Source organism: Erigeron canadensis, chromosome 1 (genome assembly GCF_010389155.1).
Source record: "Erigeron canadensis isolate Cc75 chromosome 1, C_canadensis_v1, whole genome shotgun sequence".
Taxonomy (NCBI): Eukaryota; Viridiplantae; Streptophyta; class Magnoliopsida; order Asterales; family Asteraceae; genus Erigeron; species Erigeron canadensis.
In genome coordinates this window covers 40,617,712-40,639,201 of record NC_057761.1, presented here as the reverse complement: position 1 = coordinate 40,639,201, position 21,490 = coordinate 40,617,712, and the positions used below count along the sequence as shown (strand labels likewise).

Sequence of the window (21,490 nt, the reverse complement as noted above, 5' to 3'; positions counted from 1 at the left end):
AGGTTATTTCCTAAGTTCACCATCCAACCTTATTGAAGTGACTACAAGGTCTGTTACCATTTTTGAGTTCCTCGAGACACAACTCAACGAATATTATATGGGTACCATAATCCCAAACAGTTTTTCGGGTAACGACCTTTGTAGATGTAAACTTACTTTTAACATTATTTATGGTTCAAGTCTATTCCCTGGTAACAATAATATACACGATCCATTTGAACAATAACATCAACATGATCATAAATTTTGTATCATTCTATGATAAAACAAACAGACAACAACAATGGAGTATTTAAAGATTTTACCTATAAATCAATCTCACAGAGTAATACAATAGTCCCTAATTTTTTTTTATTTTTGATTGCTTTGAATAACTATGTAAGTTGATGATAATTTAAAATAAGTATTGAGGACATTTACCTTTATTGATTTTTTCTTGAAGATCTTAGTTGACCAGTCGGAAGAAGAACAAAAGATGAATAACTCTTAAATGAATTAGATGATGATAAATTGTGGTGGGGAGTGAAGACGTTGAATTTATAAAGGTATTTAGGTAAATTACAATGGAGGAGAACTAATATTAATAAAGTGCGTTTTCTTGCAGTAAGGAGGGAGCCACTTTTTGATTTCCGCGTTTTCATCCCTCCAAATTTTTTTTACCAAACACTCAAAATTGATTTTTTGTGATATCAAAACACAATAATCAAAAAATTATGTCAAAAAATCAATCCCAAACACCCCCTTTAATGTATCAAGTGCAATATACAAATGATATTTGTAGAAACTAGAAAGTAAAAGAGCATCTAAAAGTTGGTTTCTGATTTAAATCTTTAATACGAGTTTGGTTCTTCTTTTCTTCTTGAGTTCTTGGGTTCTTATTTCAGTTGAGAAGAGATCAAATAAACCAACCCAAAAGGCCAATAGTCACTCAAAAAATAAATAGATATGATACACTGGGCCTATGGGCCTCTATAGGAGTTTTAAGCCTATTCTGTAATTTTGAGTTCATTGTTTTGCATATAAGATGTGAAAAAATTCTTTCCTTCCTCGAACTTATGTTTGTACGGTAAAAAAATTTCCGCGTGTAGTTATTAGACATTACAAATATAATTGATTCTGGAACGGCAATTCTGATGATATTTTTCATGTATTTTTACTTTATACTAGTTAATTAACTCGAGTTCAACCCGAACATGTTAATTAAAATTATAAAATATATATATATAAAATATAATGTTTGCTATTACAACATTAGAAAATAATTATACAATTAATAAATCAACTAACACAATAATAATTTATAAAATAAAAATGACTACCGCACTAAATAAATAAATAAAATATTTTATTTGTAATATTATAATTTTTTTCTTTGAAATAAATGATTAATACTTTTATTAAACATGTAAAAGGCTATTTCTATTTTATTTATATATGACATCATAATACAATTAGAAATTTTTTAAGGTAAAAAATGGATTTGCCATGTCAAATACTTTCTAAAAATACTTGTAAAAAATAATCATGTTTTATTATATATAGAGGATTATAATATGCAGTGTATTTTTTAAACCTCTTCTTTATATCAGTAAAGTTGGTAGCTAGGTTAGTGGGTCGATTATTACCTTTTAGTCGCATGAGTAAGTCCATATTACCAATCCTATTAGGTGTTCTCCTAAAAAATCCCTCTTCAATGATCTTTATAATTTGGCGGCCAAGTCTTTCTCTCTTAAACTAGACTATTTACCAAGTCCCTCTCTCTCACGTACTCTCTTATTGTACGGCGAAACGGTAAGGCTGAAGGATGGGACGATACCTACCACTTAATCGCTTGAGGAATTCGATGCTTTATATGATAATCTATATAGCTAAAAAAGTTGTAGTTATTTAAATTTTAAACAATAAATCAATGCTTTATAGGATAATATCGATAGCTAAATGAAAGAAGATTTTTTTGTGTGGACAGATGCGAATCGAATATCACAACGGGGTGTATAGACTATGTTGTTTTAACTCGATTCACCTTAGAGAGTCTGCTTCACCTAATACTTAATATGAAGAAAAACTCTCAATTAATTCGTCATAAGTCACGACAAATGATGGGTAAATCTTGTCCCTTCAATACTTGAAACCAGAACTTTTAAAATTCAAGCCTTCATTGAAAGGATTTTTTTTTACCACTAAACTAAATGAAAGATAATTAATTGAGTTAAACTTCATACACTCGATAAACATATGAAAAAGTTTACACCGAAATGCTTTTACACATTAGCATATTCCTTTGATTTATTCCAATTCTAAATGTTGGATAAAGATGAGCATATTCCATTGATTTATTCCAATTTCAAATGTTGCATAAAGATCATCATTTTTCACAAGTTTTATATTGTTTTCATATCAAACCAACATAGTATCTATACAATGTGATGATGATGACGATAAGTAGCGTTGGTTACTGATGTAAATGTAATTATTAAGTAGCCTAAACATATTATCATGTAATGATAACGTGTGAAAAAATCAAGAGGCAATATTATGAAAGAAAATTAATGAATAAAACATATTAACTTTTTATAGTTTTAAGAGGATCTTTAGGTTATTTAATTAGCAAGATTTATTATTTTTCTTCAGGAAATCATAAAACTTGAACGACTATTATATAAAATCAAGAAAATGGTCAATTATTTTAAATTTTAGCTTAAAAATCTTTTTAAAATCATATAAACATGATAAATGGATTTTATTCATTTTTTTTTCTTAATTTTACCCATTAAATTTTCATATATAACACTATCCTATAAATTAGTAGTTCATAATAAAATTTTTAAGCTTGTAAATTAAAAATGCTAATCATTTTAAAATCAACATTTGCATTCCTTACAGCCTTTTTTCCAGAGCTGTAACCAACAATTTAAAATATTTTCGCCACACTTTATGCACATAGTACAACCCACCAATCATCCAAGCCAACCCACTTTGAAAAAATATCAAGCAGAATAATCCTCCACCGTCGGATGCACCCACCAACGTGGACTACCTGCCACGTGTCGCACCCTATGCTCCGTCAGATTAATATTCCCTTAATTTATAGGGGCCTGTTCTTATCTTCTTCAAAAAAGAAAGAAATTATTTTACTACTTTATAAAGCTTTCCCTCACCAAAAATACATCTTATCCTCTCGAAAATTAAGGTATGCTTTTTCTTAATTACTTAATATTAATAATATTTGTATTTATTATATATAAACTTATATAGAATGATTTTATTTATGTTTAATGATATAACGGTCTGTTAAATTTTAAATACGAATTTTATGTAGATCTAGTGTATGTATTCGCTAAACTGTGATTAGGTTTGATTATATGTTGATTAGGCTGTTATAATTTGTGTTAGATCTATAGCAAAAACTTGTATATGTATATATTTTTGAGATAATAATGACAGAGAGATTGTATTTGTGTGCATAAACATTGACCTATATAAATGCACAAACATATAGATTTTTTAACCTGTAATCATATATCTGATGAGTATAGAATGTTAATATTTTTGAAGTTTGTATATATAGGGGTGAGATATTTTGAGACCATCTCTTATTTTAGGACCAATTAGGACCATTGATTTTTGTACACCATCATCATCTACTATGATATACAAGATTTTTTTGTAAAAACACTAAGACTTCCTGATGACGGGCCCACCAGAAAATCATGTGCAAGTTAAGTTACACATGCGTAAGTAAGTTACTTACACATGATTTTTCTGTGGCCCCGTCGCTGGAAAGTCTTAGTGTTTTTACAAAAAAGTCTTGTATATCGTAGTAGATCATGATGGTGGTGTGTAACTTACGAAAATCAATGGTTTTTTTTTGGACTTTTTTTAGTTGGTCTCAAATTATCTTTCCCCTATATATATATGTATATATTAAAATAAGAACGGTGAGAACACTTAAAAACATCATTTTGATGCATTAAAAGTTCATAAAACTAACATAGTGCATACTAAGTATACATAAGTGAGATACACCTCTATACGGTTTATTGTATGCATTGTAATAAACTAAATACTAAAGAGAAGTTTTTGAATACAATAGATGAATATGAAGTAAAAAAAGAAATAAAGTTAACTAAACCATACAATTTTTTGTAATTATCGAAATTTATGCCAATACAGAATCAAACCGATTTGTGAGCTCTAGTTTTTGATATATAATATACAAAGGTAAATCATTGTGACTGGATCCTGAATTTTGTTTGTCTTCGGGTTATCTGTCTTGTAGTGAAGGCGGTTTAGAGGGTGTACTTATTTGAACGCGTAGACAATACTGAAGTTATTGTATAAGTATCATTCAGTATCATGAAGTACTTGGAATACACTCCTTTTGATCGGTAATTTGTGTTTCGATGTTCTCGAATATTAATAGCTTATTTCTTCAATCAATGATGCCATTTTTTTGTTTTTTTTGTTGAACGATAGCGTCAACTGAAGTAGTGATTTGCTTCTGTTTTTGCAGAATAAATGCTTTTCTAGATGACCTCAATCTTGGAGAACGTACTATTAAGGGATGCATTGAAGCCTACTCCTGTGAGTAGAAACGTGTGTTACGGTTATTTGTTTGGTTACTGTGTATGAACTTTAGTTATAATAATAATATTGTTGTACATTATTAGGCAAGCATACAGGGACAGATAAGAGGTTGTCTCTTAGTTTGGAGAATGAGGTACCACTTCTAGAATCATCTGCTACTATTTTTGTTCTAATAAAACAATAGGAATACAATTCTAGAGTCAATAAACTCATTGGTTGACAAGTATTATTCGGGATTCTTAATGGGCTCGTAATTGTATTCTACAAGTTTTTGGTGATTATAGTGTTTCATGTGGTTTTGTTTGGTAAAAGTAGCATGGATGGATCGATGGTAACCACCTTGGCCTTTAAAAACAGAGGTCATGGGTTCGATCCTCATTCCATGCAAAGGTTGGAGGACCTTTTCTACCATTTAGGTAGATACTGGAAGCAGCCTCTCTACTTAGGTAGGGGTAAGGTCTGCCTACATCTTAACCTCTCCCATACACCGTCGAGGTATTGGGGCTCAAAACCCGTGGAAGGCGGCACTGAGCAGTTTCTTTCTTTCTTTCTATATGTGGTTTTGTTTGGTCTGCAACTAGCTCCTTGATGCCATAGCTGAAGTTATTATCACTTTGTCAGTGTGGCACGACATGAAAAAATTAAGATCTGTTATTAGTGCCTGTCTTATGCTAAAAAAGTTGTGTGACAAATTGTTGGAATTGTTTCATTTCAGATTCTTGATTTTCTTGGGAACTCTCCTGATGACTCCACTTCACCGGTTGAATATTTTTCTACCAGATCCAGGTGATGATGCATTTTGGATTGGCTTATGTGTAGGTATAGTGACATTGAGTCTTATATTGTTCTCTTATATGCTTATTCCAGCCGGAAGATGTTGATTTATCTGATTCTCACATTATATCACATGTACCCCGACTATGATTTCAGGTGACTTTGCTGATTATTTTAAATTTATCATTTGAGACATCTAAAGAGGATTATGGGTAATGACACTGTCAGCTTCATGGGCGACATGGCAACCCACTATATAATCCTTCTTTAATGATATCGGAAGTGTTGTCAAGTGGTTTGACAGGCAGTTTTGAACTGTTGCTCTGACTGAGCCGAGAGTTCAATTCTCTCCATTTCCCAAAACATAATGTCAGTTGATTCTTGTAATTAAGCAGTATTCTCAGCAGTTATGCTAACAATATATGGCTTTTTGCAAAATAAGGCAAACCAAAAAATTTACAGATTATGCCTATCAACTTATAGACAAGTTACATGATGGAAACCTCATGTAACTTGTACTGTTAAAATTTATACGAACTGATACCCTGATATGTTGAACACCAAAAACAAAGTCTACCGTTTTTGAAAAACTTGAGTTTTCAATGCTTTGTTTGTTCATGTTCATGTCTTTTTATGGTCTGACATTCTGACATATCATCTGTACCTTGCTAGATGTGGGCAATGCAAAAATACATATAATCTTTTCGTCCCCTTGTGCGTGCATTTTTTTTTTTTTTTTGTGGGGGAGGGGGGTTCAATTGTACCAGAAATCAACCATAGGGATTAGGGAGATTAGGAATTTTCAATAACGAATACTTATTCCATTATGCTATTCAAATTCTCCTCCTTGAAAGATCGAAATTCTCCTCCTTGAAAGATCATATGGATCTTGTTGGATATTCAGGTTCAAGCAAGTTGTTGGTACTAGATCTGTTGGTTTGTGGCTTAGTACTACTACTTGTATTCGTATGTTCTGGTTTATGATATCATTTCTAGGAGGCTTTGTTCAATTTAGTTGTCCATAATTTTGTCAACATGTTAAATCAGTGCAGTGAAGGCTCACCAGTTTTTCACAGAGGAAACTTGGGAAGGTTTTAAGCAAATATTTGACAGCTACATGTCTGATGCCTCTAAGGTATAAATGTTATACCTAGTATACTTTACTCTATTTTCAAAATTTGCACGAGCTCTACAATTCGAGTAAAAAACATTAATTTATGCAAACATGTCTGTAGAAGTGTAGATACTGAATCAATTCTAACGCAGTATTTTAGCTTTTATCATGCTAAAGTTGTGAAATCAATTATGGCTTCAAGTTTACAATAATACAATATGAACTTGGATGTAGCTTTTCTATAAATACATTATCTGTTGTTTTGCATGGGCTTGAGATATGGCTCAACTTACGTAGGGCGACTTCAGATTTTCTAGAGTCTTTGTTTAGCTTTGTTTGTGGTTTCAGGAATGGAATGAAGCAAATGAAGACGGTTCCCTACTGGAGATGTTATACAAAGCCCTAGATGAGGTATATTCTTAAACCATTCACGATCCCTAGTTTCATGAGTCTCGATGTTTATCTGATTGCAAAGTTTCAGGTTATTAACCTAGCAGAATGTGAAGTTTATAGCTATGACCCAATTTCTGATGCTGATCCGTTCATAGAAAAAGGATCTCTGTAAGAACATTATATTTGTTTTCAACCAGTTTGTAGTTAATTTGCAGGCATATATATCTGACTCCTGTATTCTTCCAGATGGTCATTCAATTTCTTCTTCTACAATAGAAAACTGAAGCGTGTTGTGAGTTTCCGTTTCAGCTGTTTAAGGTAACATTTTTAATCCCATTTCAATGAAGTACTGTAAAGGTGACAACATGGGCAGGTCTGGTTGGGCTGTGGGTCAAAATGTGTTTGGATCAAATTTAATAATTTGTTTGTGTCGGTCAAGCTGGGTCGAGCCACTTGCTCATTTTCTGATTATTTTGTGGATAATGAGCGTCCAAACTATATTCGAGTATCACTTTGGGAAATCTGAACTTCTGATTTAAGTGTTTTTAAGTAGTTGGAAGTACACTTTCAACTTGTATCTGTTTCAGATTACATATAATCCAAAGTGACCATTCATATGTTAACGAGTCGCTATGGCCACCTCTGCAATATTGTTACTAGTTTTTTGTTCACATGTTCAAAGCTCATTTTACCATCTGCTATTTGTTGCAGCAATTTGGTAGCTGAGAGGTTTACTGTGGATGGGTACTATGAAGAATATGATGAAATATTTGACGATATGGACATTTGATGTGGAAAACATTGTACATACCATGTTAATATTCGTCTAGGATCTAAATGTTGGTAATGTACAAAATCGTAGGCCTGACCATTATAGTATGCAAGTGCTCACCTAGATTTGGATAAGAGACTTTAGTTATGTTATTCCCAGTAGTTTACTAGTAGTAGTTTTTAAATAAGTCAGTGTGTTTAGAGATGCTCCCTGATTCTGTATGTAGCGAAGTAGGAATGCATGATTCTGTATCTACATTAACTTGCAATTGGTTTATGAGCCATCGCAGAACTAAACTGCTCGAGTTCTGTTGATGCTGTCTTTGAATTATTATCATGTATTGAGTTGATTGTATTTGCTGTTTCTGTGCTCGTTCTTGTATGATGCCCATCTATGTGGTGGTGCCATCCTTTCAGTTTGACGTCTTTGGCACTTGAAAATATTTGTAATTTCCGATATATTCATTCTTGTATGGTTTCATTTTGGTAAATACATGTTTGTTTGTTAATACCTCAAAATGTAATAGAAATTGTTAATTTTGCATCATTAATGTCTTCATTTCTTGTATTTTAAGTGAACAAATCAAAATTTTCTAAAGCTGGATGATCGATCTGACCAGGTATGTTTCAACCGTTAAATGATAGTATGTGTCTATCAACAAAAGTAATATAGAAAATTCATATTTTCTAATGAATTAAGAAACATTTTATGACGAATTAAAAAATCAATTATATGTTTTCAAGCTTCTGGGGCCGTTTTCCACTTTATTGCGTATTTTGATTATTTGATACCGTTATTTAATAGATAGAGAATACGGTACATTTGCTGTATACATGTACATATGGAAAACGTACTTACTTTAACAGTGAATGTTAATACTATTACACAAGACACATAGTCCTAAACTACCCCAATACATTACTACTGTATCATTGTCAAGAATTAAACTCTAGTTTTCTCCTCAGGAGAGGCCAGAGACCTTACATATGGATGGCCACCTGCCCACCTCCCTACATCCACGGGGGAAGTTTTCAAAAAGCCCGACTCCAAAACGCTTAAAATTCTTTTTGAATACTTAATGAGTTAATGTTTATAATATTTTAGTATTTTTGAACTTAATCCTAAATTACCACAATATATCATTAATACACCAAAAATTAAATTTTAATTTATTATTTCCCAAGGGCAAGAACCTTACTACCCAACTAAAATTGGAATGACATACAGTGAAACCTTTATAAATTAATAGTGTTGGGACTGAGATATTTTATTAATTTAACGGGTAATTAATTTATCGAGTGTTAATTTTAACTAGTTCTTTAAGCCCAGACAAATTATTAATATTATCGAGGTATTAATTTATCGAGTATCAATTAATACAGGTTTCACTGTATATGTGAAACTTCTTCAAATATGTTTATATGTATGAAATCAAAATTATTGAAGGTAATTAAGAGTGGAGAAAGAATCCTTGTTTGTCTTGGCCAAAAAAGTGATACAAAATCTTTTGGTTCTTTGGCTTATCTATTCAATAGCTCCTTTCAAAGCAACCATCCACGCACGCCACTATCAGATTGCAACACTTGGTGGTGCCTCTTGATTCAGTGCTGCAATAAGTAGATTAACCTATCAGATTAGTCCATCTTAATGATGTGACATCTATAGTCTTGTTATTTAATCATAGATATATATTTTCTTAGTACAACTAAGCTGATTTAATTATGTAGTTTCACTTTTGATGAGATCCTAGTTGAATCTTATGTGTTATGTGACCACAAATGCCTTTAAAACATGCATCTACTATGCACTTTTTTGCACACATTATCCAGTTACCCACTCAAACCAAACCGAAATAGCCCTTCATGCATCTTTAAGTTTTGGTTGAAATCGGCGTGCAAATCATTTTCTGGTAGCAAATAACCATAATATCAATTTGTCGATTTTGCCATGTGTATCGTTGCGACATCTACTTGTGTACTCAGAAACGATCTTTCTGCATATATATAAGCTAGTGTTTGTTTTTGATGAGTCATGTAGTACATAACTCATTAGTGAGTGTCTTTGTTTTTGAACTGAGATTCTTGTTTGTGAAAATGGATTTTGAACCAATTATACAATTTAGGCAACTTGCAGAAAAACATGTGTCCAATATCTTGAGAATTTAAACTTTGGATACTTGCATACTTGAACCTTCTCTATGGTACAGTTTAAGTTTTCAACCTTCATAGGGAAAAACATATCCAACTATTTGCACTGTTATTAAGCATCATAAACAATATAATTAGATGATGTTGTCCTTGCTCAAGTTACCTAGGAGGTCATGTTCTTTTGACTAAGATGTAAGTGAACTCGCTCTAGCTACTTTAAGATGTTCACCTCAAAAGATCGATCGACCATGAGATTTTTTATGGGGACATTGCAAATGTCTAACCAATACACCACCTTATCAAATAGCAACCATTCTAATCATCTGATTTACAACATCTTGTAAAATTACCGATGTTGATGGAATACAAGGAGAAGGATGAGTTCTGATTTGATCATTTCTAATTTTCTATGCAACAACCTATCTAATTAATTATTCTCCACCAGATTAAATCTGATGTATTTTAAACAAAACTTGTTGTATTTTGTAAATTTTGAGCCATAGAATTTTAATTTAGCGGTTATCAATTGATTCATCTGCCATGTACAAGTTTTGGATTATTATCCCGATTTCCGACTTAAAACATATTAGAGTATAAACTTTTTGTAAATCATTTAACTTAGCCGATCGAAAAAGGAAAAAAAAAATCATTTAACTTAAATCATATGAAAAATTGCACAAGATCCACGCCACCAATTTACCCAGAATTTAACTATGGTACAAAATAATATTGAAACTTTCTAAGTAAACATCTTGAATCTTGATCAGCGTCAGGGAAAGGATTCTGATTAGGTCGTATAAATCCGAGTAAAAAATTCATATCCACGGAAAACGTGTCTTGTAATATGTATGGCGAATATCATGTATCATCGAATTAACTTGTTTATACCCTAGAATGTAACATTTCAATTTCCAAATAATTTTTTACGTATCCGTTCCCAATCATTTATCAAAAAATATAAAACAATGGTCGACTATATATGAGTCACATAGCAAAGGTTTCTAGGGAAATTTGGTTAAAAGATCGGCAGACACCAAACCAACTGAAAAAGAGTTTGAGTTAGTTCAAATGGCGGCCTTTAAATTAAAAAAAAATTACTTTGAGAGTTACCTTTGTCGAAAACTAGAAAGTGACGAGTCCCTTTACTTTTTGCCTAATCAACTAATTAACCATTATTAGATTGTTGTGACACATACAACACTCCGATAATTTGGCAGTGTGATAACCTATGATATTAATCATCTTCATTACGTTACATTTGTACAAACTCTAGCATGCATCATTTAGTCATTAATCCATATAAGCAAATACTTAAGTTGCAACTTAACTTGAGATTTCGTATGGTGGCATTTATACGTGTAAGACTTCCGTAAGGAAGTTTTGTAGTAGAAATTACAACTTTATATATCATATGCTAGTACTCATTCTCGATTGAACGTATATATCATAATGTATAAACCGTAAAAAAAAGAAAATTTTTTTTCTGTGTTTGCACATATAATTACCATTATGTTAGTATTTATGTTAAATATTTTGCTAAAGTTCTTTTATAAAAATAATAATATTAAAAGTTTAATAAATAATAATACTCATTCCCTCTCATTTTAAATGTCTTATTATTACTTACAAAGTTTTATCTTCTGATTTTGACATTAAATATTTTTATTTATGTTATATAACACTTAATATAAAATATATGTATGGATTGAGTTGTAAAGATACTTTTCGTTGATATAAATTTCACTCACTACTATATAATACAAATAAAAGAAAGAAAAAGACTTTCAAAGTCAAATATAGTTTGATTAAAACTTATATAAGTATAACTTTAAAAATATTATATTAAAATTATCTTAGATACAAATCATCATAAATTTAAAACTCAAAACAACATATTTTAGTTATTTATCATTAAATAGATAAAAATACACATATTGATTATGTCATGTGTCTCTGAAAGAACTCATCAATCTTTGTTTTAGTAAGGCCATATAATAAATAAATCGGATGAAAATAAAAAAAGAAATCAATAACTTTTTGGTCATTTATTAAGTATGTCTTTTAAAACATTGAGAGAGACAAATATTTGTGTTTCATAATTTATTGTGTAGAGAACGGAGATTCAATACCTCGCTAAACATCTTTTGATGGGTATACACTATAGTGTCAATATTCGGCAGTACGTTATAAGACATCAAAGTTAACAAGGTTACACGAATTGAAAGATTATAAGTACATTTCGATTTGAGACGTTTAACTATATGTAGAATAAGAGGTATGATATGATCGATATGATATGAAATATACAGATTTTGGATGCATACTGTTCATCATTTAACCTCAAAAGCATTGGTTGTTCAAAAGCTTACTTAATATATGTAATAGTGACTTTTAACTGTAGGTAAAAAGCTAGATCCCTTCACCATCACATCAAATTTTCCGTTAAAAAAAACCCCCAACAAAGTTATGGAGAAAAAGATGATAAAAGTGAAGAAAAGTAGGAGAGTAGGAAAGTGTTGAAATTTCATTGACCCACGTAGTAAATATATGACACGTCACATTTAGCTAAAATAATAAAATATATAAGCATCGGTGGCATTATATTTTTTTTATCTGACAAATTACTCATTAATGATACTTATACTACCTCTCTATAAATAGATTTAATGGATCTAACAACAATAAGCTATTACTCGTACTTAATGATGTATTCAGCTTCACTTAGCTCGCTTTCTTCACTCCCTTTGTACAATGGTACTTGTTCTATTTCAAAGCCAAAAACACCCAAGTTTCTTCAAGTAAGATCCCAAAGCTTGAGAGATGAAGGTACACCATATGAATTTAGTTGGAAACTAGAACTTTAAAATTATTGTTCAAGTTTTTTACATAATTCAAAGACCATGATATTGTTTAAAATCATTTTTCAATAACATAATAATTGTGATTTGGTTAATATATTAGATACTTTAGGTAGTTAATGAAAGTATTTAAAGAAGTAAAGTAATTTAGGTGTCTTAAATTAGATTATGGTTTTCTTACATACCTTAGGCGAACGCAAATGATTTAACTCAATAACCATTGGATCTAAGTTTTGAAGCCAATTTTTTGTTGTTGTTCAAGTGTTGGTGTAACCATACATTATATGAAGACAGATTCAAAGTTATTAACATTCCGGGTTTGAATGCCTAATCTTTTTATGCTGTACATGTTTGTAAGTAGTCTATATGGGCCTGTTGTGAAACTCCGACTCTATTTTAAGTTTAACAACAATACCCTTACCCATTGCGATAAATCCTTTTATAAATAATTGTTGTCAATGCTTTGCGACGATGACATGGACTAGTGTGTATGATTTGGTATTAAGATGAGGGGCTCTACAGTCTACACACACATGCTGTTTAATAAAGTGAAAAATGAGGAAAAGAAAAAAAAATGTTGTCAGTCCTCTCCCAACAAAAACCATTTTTTCGTCATTACATGAGCATCATATTTTAGATCTGTCTAACACATTCCATCACATTTCTACCAAATTTCTTGGTTTTATTTTTATTTCTCCCTTACTACTTTATTAAAAAAAAATTTTATATATATATATATATTAGGGGAAAAAAATCTTTATTGAGTGTTAATTAACATCTCAAAAGTGACCCCACCCCTCGACGCCATTTCGTCCATACCACGACACGATCCTATGACGAGCCCTATGAAGAACCCTGCCAACGGTGTTAAGAGCAGCTTCTGGTTATTGATAAAATTGGTTATTTAACTGGTTATTGATAAAATTGGAAAATTGTGATTGTCACACCTCTATACCTTAAAGTCAAGAAAAAGTCAATCTTATAAAAATGGATATTACGGAGTACTATATGCTTTTGAAATTCGTTCATATATATTCTTCCATGCTAAACCAACTACCCATTGCTTAGATTACGAAAAAGTCACCACGTAGTACATCTGTTTACAATTGAGTGATTCTGAGAATAAACTATGAAAATGTATAGGCAAAAACCTATCCTGGCTATATCCATAACCTTAATAACCAAAAATTAGACGATATATATATTGATAATATTTCTTTTGGTTGTAGGAAGTGCATCCAACATGGTAGATGCAAACCTTGATGTGTTGAGAGCGAGAATAGAAGAAGTGATGAAGAACGAGAAGTTGAAACATACCGCGCCAAAAAGAATGAAAAATATTGGATGGGAATATAACTCAATTACATCCGAACTTGAAACACAAGACATAAATGGTCGTGCAGCCATGATCACCGGATCTCTTGAGGCCGTGGGTTTAGTCACCGGTTCTTTTGGCCTTATCTTTCTCCTTGGTTCACTTCCGATAATTCTTGTGTCTCTTCTTGTTCATGTTTGCACATGAAAACGACGAAGTAGGGCAGCATGGTTTTCTTTATAAGTTGTCTAGCTAGCTTCCTTTTGATGGTCTTGATACTAGAATATCAGTCAAAGTTTATTATAAATTGTAAAATAGCTCAATCTATGACTAATGTATAAAAAAGATTATCTATCAATAATTAACGATGAATATGGTTGATTATTTGCAGTCTTAAAGACAAAATTTAATTCCCTGAAAGGGATAGATACATAGAAGCTAAAGTACATCATAAGTTTTTGTTTTATAACTTTAAACACGGTAGTTAAGCACGGTTAACACCTCTAATCGGGTTGACATATAGGTTTTATGACTTTAAACGTTTCCTATAAATTGAACATGTTTTATTTGTGAATACAACCCGATAATAAATATAAGCCATGTAGAAAAGAAGAGAATGGACTGGTGAAATTTTTTCATAACCTGGATTAGAGGACAGGTTTTGCAAAGTATAATAATATAGAGGTAATATAGTGTTTATATTTATGTGCGTCTTTTATTACTGTTTTATATGATGAGATGAACTCATAAGTTTTGACAAATATATAGTACATGTCATTATAAAAGTTAGTGCTCGTATGAGGAAAAAAAACCGACACAAATTAAGAAGGGGAACACACGAGCTGACGAGCAGCAGCATTGAAAATATGACAAACAGGCTCCATATATCTTCCACAATGAAACTGTTGATTCAAATAATGCATCAAAACTCACCAACCTATGTCGGGCTTCATTTTTATTGGGCTAAAGACCATGTGGGGCTAATCTTAATTAATTTGGAGCCAGGGTTTGGACATTAAAATCTACGGTGTTGGTCCAAAGTTTATATTAAGAGAGCGACTTGTATAAACACAATTTTTTTTCATACATAACAATTTTATTGTGGTTACTGGTTAATATAAAAGTAAAGTGCAGAATACAATATAGCCAAAAAACACAATACACAAAACCTTGCATATGCACCCATGTAAAATACATTGACTAAGAAAAATGCAATAACAATGTAGAACTACTTTTAACGATAATACATATCCAAAGTATTACTTTGTTATATGACTGTATGAGTAATAGTCTATCAAATAAAATCATATTCCCTGGTTATACACCTTATAATCACCACCAGCTAATTGCCCACTAGTTTACGAAATAGCAAAACCATTATTGAAAATGAATGCAGAATGCAGTACCAAGATTTTAACATGTAGTTGCATAAAGTACTGATAATCGCTAAATTATTGCTAACTTTTAACTGGTTTTAAAATTTTTTTGGCTATACTTGGCATTTTATTGAAGTTTTTAACACTTTTGGCAATTTCCATTTTCTATTCAATTACACAAATACAACTTTATAAGTTCCATTGTTAAGAAAATCTTTTAAAGACTAGTTACAGTGACCCTTAGCATCTATCAAAAACACAATGTTTTTCAAAAATTTAACTCCACTATATGGGTTAGTAGGACGCCTAGCTCCAACTACCCCTACTATGGTAGTAGTTGTGGCCCTTCTGTGATTAATTTAGATCTTCTTAAGACCCAAGAGGCCAAGTCTAAGTAATAAGAAAAGAACGGTAATTGACGATGCAGATGCAAAGATGAAGAAATGCATGTGAGCATTAGTGTTGTCATTTGCTTAATTAAACAAGAGCACCTATACACCGAAAGTATGTATATAAGTTATCAAATCAGAACGCACTAATCATGATGCATTTCTTATTACTTCGCAGCATAATTAGAGCTCGGTTTTAGGCCCCTGTAGCTGCCTCTTCACTAATGCGGTGTATATACCGTCCCTGCTTAGAAGATCATCATGAGTCCCCTGTTCAACTATCTTTCCATCTGATACAACTGCCACTGTATCTGCACTTTGTACTGTTGAAAGCCTATGTGCTATCACTAATACCGTTCTCCCCTTCATTAGAGATTCCATTGCATCCTAACCCACATAAAAAGCTTAAACTAGTCAGCTATGTATGTCATGAAAGAAAGTAGCGGGATATGTTTCACTCCAGGCTCTCTATGTATAAAAAAAAACACCATGTGTGCTGAAGTGCATAGAGATGACAGCTTAGACTTGCTTGATAGCTATAAATAAGTCAATTCAGGTGACATATGATCTCCAACAAGCCAAAGTATTAACGAAATAAAGCTTTTAAAAAATGGGTCGAAAGTTGCTGAAAGTGTCTCATAATACGTCATTATCTTTTCTATTAAAAGAAGATAATTGTAATAAGATGGGTTTTTTTTATAATGAGATAATAGACGATCTGGTGCGGTCTTATGGGGGATATGTGTGTGCGTATATATGTATGTGTGTATAAAATAATGTGACGTCGGTCACAAGTCACTGTTGGCAGGGGTGTGTCAGTAGGTGTTAGTGTATAGGTGTTGATGTGGCATAACAAGGAAGTGAAGAGGTCTTAAACTTTTTTAAGAAAAAGAATTGTTATGGGTCAACCATACCCAATTATACATAAATTTTACCTCTTTTGATACGTACCCAACCCATCCAACATTGCCATTTGCCACCTCTTGTTTCTGTATAGGATGGCTGAACCAAGTAAAAGTCTTTTTACCTGTTTCGATTTGTTACCCAACCCTTCTGCCATCTGCCACCTCTTGTTTCTTGTATAGGATGCCTGAACCAAAGTAAAAGTAAATTAACCTGAACCAAGTACTCGCTTTCTGCATCCAAAGCACTAGTAGCTTCATCCAAAAGAAGAATCTTTGGGTTCATCAATAGGGCTCGTGCTATCGCTACTCTCTGTTTCTGACCTCCTGAAAGCCTGACTCCACGTTCACCAACAAACGTCTTGTATTTTTCAGGGAACTTAGATATAAATTCATGAGCATTAGCCATTTTCTGTGCAGAACATTTAAAAGTACTAATCAGATTCAAATTTACTTTCTTGGTGGACTGACTAATGAAAATAACCGGTGTTTTGAACTTACAGCTGCTTTTTCCACCTCTTCCTCGCTTGCTTTTCCATCGAGTCCATAAGCAATATTTTCTTCAATTGAACAATTGAAAAGTGTAGGTTCCTGGCTCACTATGCTAATCTACATAAATCGAGACAAGTTGGTTTTGGCAAGTCTTAAAATAGAAATTTGAAGTCATATCACAAGAGGAGTTTTAAATCGTTACCCTTTTATGTAGATGTTCATGTGATATGTCTACCAAAGGAACCCCATTAATCAATATTCTTCCTTTAATAGGATCATAAAATCTTTCAATCAGATTGGCTATAGTGGTCTGCAAGCAAAAAAAGCTATTAGCCATAGACAGCTTAGTAGTTAAAAATAATCCGAACTGAAGAGGACATATGAATGTTTAAGAGAAGTGGCAAGAAGAGGGGTTGTGAGGGATGGGCAACAGGTTTAGTTGGACTGAGCCGCATAGTCTTTTTACAAATAATTATGATTACAAAGACAAGATCATCAATAAATAAAACAATGATTTAGAGGCTTGTATGCAACTGAAAAACAGATTTCAACTCATATGGCCAGTTCAATGCTTTTGATAACTAGATTAGTTCCCCTTCTAGTTAAATGTTTTAAATTGACCGATTTAAAAATAAAACACAACTGGAACTGACTCATTAACAAGTAAATAGATTGAAATTAACATCTTTTCTTGAGAGTAAAGAATTAGGAAGTTGAGAATAGTTAGTATTACCTTTCCACCACCACTAGGACCAACAAGTGCAACCTTCGAACCAGGCTGCAGTTTCAAATTTATTCCCTGAAATTTTCGCAAATAGATGTCCAGGTTTAGTAGAGTGTAATGTAATTATATTGAACTTTCCCATGATTTTATTTTTCCACAAAAATACCTCGAGCACATTATGACGAGGACGTGAAGGATAGGCGAACCAGACATCATCCAACTCTACTTCAGCATCACCATCCCTATAATTAAAGTAATACACTATAGTTAGCTAGAGTTCTAATACTGTTGGTTCTTACTTTTACTGTCAAGAAAGATATATACAGCTGGCTAGAATATGAAAGAATCTAAACATTGAAAAAAATATCAGTGCAAAAACATCATTCTTTTACATATTTTGTTTAGAAGCCTTTCTAAAATAATGACTCAATTGTAACATAAAAACCAAGTACAATAGAGTAAAAAGTTTTGGGCAAAAAACACATCATAACAAGGTAAGATGATTAGAGGGACAAAGTTAAGAAACTAACCCCATAGGACACTTCTTTCCGGCTTGTGGCATCGACGAAACACGGTCCAGAAGTTGAAAAACTCTTCTACTGGCTCCTGCAGCTTTCATTGCCACTGTGTAAATGCTAGACAGCCCAGAAACAGAGGTTCCAACTGCACTCAAATATTACAAGATCACTTTAAGTATTCAAATTCATTGACCTTTAACAAATATATAGATTGGTTGATCAGTTGAATACCCGTCAGGCTATAAAGAATGAACGACGTAAGAGATCCAGGGCTCATAGAGCCTGCTATGGTCAAATTTGCTCCATATATCACTACTATGATAACTGATAATGTTGATGCTGCATTCAGACCTCCAAAGAAGATACCTACCACTTTCTGCATTCAAACGAACACAGACTAAGTTTTTATTTTATATTATCGACCATTTAAAAGAGACGCGGAGCTAAAATTTAACTCACGGCATACTGGAGTCCAAGTTTTAATGTCTCGTCAACTTTCTCAGAATAGCGTGAAATCTCATAGTTCTCCTGAGCAAAAGATCTGACAGTGCGTACTGCACCAAAAGTTTCCTACAAAGCAAAAGCAAGTGCATTAAGCACACTTACATACATACATACATATATGCTTATTTGCATACAAATATATAGACACATAAATATTCAAACAAACGTACCTCAGCGATTGAGGAAGCAACAGCTGCAGCAGCTTGAGTCTTGTGGGAAACTTCACGAAGATATCGTCCAACTTGGCGTACGGTTATTGAAATGGCGGGAACAACAATTAAAGCCAGTACTGATAACCAAAAAACACACATTAACGTTTGAGAAGCATAATTTACATTCATCACTTTTGTTCTGAAATGATGGTATTACATGTTAGCTTCCATGATGTGGCAAACATGAAACCTAGACCAATAAATGCAGTGGAAAGATTCCTGAGAATCTCAGAAACATTTGAAGTTGCAGCATTTTTAATGATTTGAGTATCCTCTGAAAGCCTGCTAAGGAGCTCCCCTGTTCGTGTAACATCAAAAAAGGCTATCTCCTGCAATTATGTATAGAATCAAATAAGCAAACAAATAGGTAAAATAAAACTTCGTTTTTGCTAAAAGTAATTGGTATTTACTTGATTAACGAGGTGGCTGAATAGGTTCTTTCTCAAGGCTGCAACAATTCTTTCACTTGCGGAAGAAAATAACCATGCTCGAAGTGCTGTACAGATGGAACTGAAAACAGCAAATAACTCCAAATGTGAGACAAATAGAACTGGAAATTAGCACAATATATTTGTCAAAAACTTGGAGATAGTCTAAATGTTCATACCCAATGATGACAATCAGAAAGATTCCAAGTATGGTTCTGTTGACTTCACTAACCGCTTCACTTTTCTGTTCAGGTGTTTCCAGTTCTCCCGAAACAATATCAATAACCGTCCCACCAAACCGTGGCTGCAATGCGTACACTAAACTTATCATGCCAAATCACATAACCATATATTTGTTCGCATCCATTCATGTACAGATGGTTCACATATGCATTTTCATAATATTCAAAGAGAGCAAAATGCAAACTTACAATCAATATACTTGACGTGGAGGCAATCAACAAAGCAATAGTACCAACAATCAACCTTCCAGCCTCTGGTTTAGCCTGTTGAGTAATTAAAAAACACTTCAATAACTTCAAAAAAAAACACACAACATAATCTTACTTTCGAAAACCCAATATAATGGATAACCAACCCATTCTCGGTCCCCACTGTCCGGTCCCACGACCAACATGAAAGAAAGCAAACCCCGTAACTAACACAATTACGCTGCATGTCTCCCACCATTAAGCTAATACATAAAGCACAGCAAAATGCTAATAAAAAAGATTTCAATGTAATCCACTTACCAAAGAAAGCACTCTAACATAGCTCACATTAGCAGCCTGGCCCAAATTTCAAAAAACCAAAGTTAGAAAGACTTTAAGTTGACTTTCACTTAAGCATTTTATCAAACACTTTGAGTGCATAACCGAAAATTAAACACCGAAAATTACCGGGATTGCATCTCCAAGCTCAAGATCCCCCTGCTCACCATTTGCCAAACCCTGTATATAAAACCACAACTATCAACTCTATCTCTAATTATTCTATATACTATCTTTCTGAGGTTGCCACTAAAAAGGTTCGAAAACGGTCAGAAATTATCTAAATTAGACGGCGCATATAAATACTGTATAGATATAGATATAGATACTTACATTTCTATTGAGTAATGGAGTTCTTTCACCTCTGAAACCATGCATACCACCTCCACCACCACCACCTCCACCACCGTGAAACATTATTACAATTTACTTACAATTCGATATATATTTCGAATGATATATAAACTCATACACACTGTTAATAGCTTTATATATAACTATTATTTAATATTAATATTAAAATATCTTATAAATACATAAAAAAAAAAAAAAAGGTTAAAATTATATATATTTTTTTTGTTGTTTTTTGAATGAGTGATTAATAGATGGTCTATGGTCTATATTTGTGAATATTATTGTACGTATGTGACGATTGACGTCATTAGTTACGTTACAGTTTATAACGTACGTGGATCTTATATATGCCATCAGTCAAACATATTATTTCCCCTTATTTAAGAGAAATAATATCTAATGTTCAGTACGTGCTTAAATAATACTAGTAATGTTTAATGTTTTTATTACAGTAGTAGTATTTTGTTCCGAAAATAAAAACAAAAGAAGTTCCAAGATAGCTATATATAAAAGTTTATTAAAGATTATGAAAGTTCATAGATATATAGATACAGTTACTTGTAAAATGGTAAAGTAATCAAACGTTATTTATATAAACATATTTATATAAGTAAATATTTATGTAAAAAAAAAAAAAGATGTGGTTGGGAACCTCAGTGATAATCACTAACACATTAACCCATAGTTTAATGTTGCAAGTTATGGTTTCAAAATTTCCAAAGACAAGTATAGAGAAATTTAATTTTTTTTAAAAAGTAAACTTTATTCATCACTCGCCAACTCCCAAAAAGAGGAGTGGCTTAGGCCTGTGCTTATAGGCAGGCCGTCTTCGGGACTTCTTGCCTGCCACGTTAGCATCAC

The 21,490-nt window shown here is 32.4% G+C and overlaps 2 protein-coding genes across 3 annotated transcripts; one reads left to right on the top strand and one right to left on the bottom strand.

Moving 5' to 3' along the window:
- Positions 1–3,122: 3,122 nt before the first annotated feature.
- LOC122584856 (repressor of RNA polymerase III transcription MAF1 homolog) lies at positions 3,123–8,003 on the top strand. 2 transcript variants are annotated; one of them, XM_043756928.1, is made up of 11 exons: positions 3,123–3,190; positions 4,280–4,388; positions 4,514–4,584; positions 4,671–4,720; positions 5,303–5,373; positions 5,455–5,517; positions 6,409–6,496; positions 6,824–6,886; positions 6,957–7,036; positions 7,115–7,186; positions 7,580–8,003. In XM_043756928.1, exons 2-11 carry the CDS (start codon positions 4,357–4,359, stop codon positions 7,656–7,658), a joined length of 669 nt encoding a protein of 222 aa, XP_043612863.1. In that variant the 5' UTR covers positions 3,123–3,190; positions 4,280–4,356; the 3' UTR covers positions 7,659–8,003. The 2 variants fall into 2 exon arrangements, with proteins under 2 accessions (XP_043612863.1, XP_043612864.1); XM_043756929.1 differs by having other exon boundaries at positions 3,167–3,190; positions 4,285–4,388.
- Positions 8,004–15,772: 7,769 nt separating this feature from the next.
- On the bottom strand, positions 15,773–20,707 carry LOC122598154 (ABC transporter B family member 25-like). Its single transcript, XM_043770757.1, has 17 exons — positions 20,609–20,707; positions 20,405–20,455; positions 20,258–20,293; positions 19,937–20,011; positions 19,685–19,809; positions 19,488–19,587; positions 19,235–19,406; positions 19,036–19,154; positions 18,821–18,931; positions 18,593–18,737; positions 18,374–18,506; positions 18,010–18,085; positions 17,853–17,918; positions 17,322–17,429; positions 17,129–17,236; positions 16,842–17,039; positions 15,773–16,112 (listed from the first exon to the last, which is right to left on the bottom strand). Exons 1-17 carry the CDS (start codon positions 20,690–20,692, stop codon positions 15,909–15,911), a joined length of 1,911 nt encoding a protein of 636 aa, XP_043626692.1. The 5' UTR covers positions 20,693–20,707; the 3' UTR covers positions 15,773–15,908.
- Positions 20,708–21,490: the final 783 nt, after the last annotated feature.

Coding starts and splice junctions, on each gene's coding strand:
- LOC122598154 (XM_043770757.1), bottom strand. CDS start 20,692: ATGTTTCACGGTGGTGGAGGTGGTGGTGGTGGAGGTGGTATGCATGGT. Junction 20,456..20,608: donor CTCCATTACTCAATAGAAAT/GTAAGTATCTAT, acceptor TTTTATATACAG/GGTTTGGCAAATGGTGAGCA. Junction 18,932..19,035: donor TTGCTTCCTCAATCGCTGAG/GTACGTTTGTTT, acceptor TTTGCTTTGTAG/GAAACTTTTGGTGCAGTACG.
- LOC122584856 (XM_043756928.1), top strand. CDS start 4,357: ATGAAGTACTTGGAATACACTCCTTTTGATCG. Junction 4,721..5,302: donor CTCTTAGTTTGGAGAATGAG/GTACCACTTCTA, acceptor GTTTCATTTCAG/ATTCTTGATTTTCTTGGGAA. Junction 6,497..6,823: donor ACATGTCTGATGCCTCTAAG/GTATAAATGTTA, acceptor TTGTGGTTTCAG/GAATGGAATGAAGCAAATGA.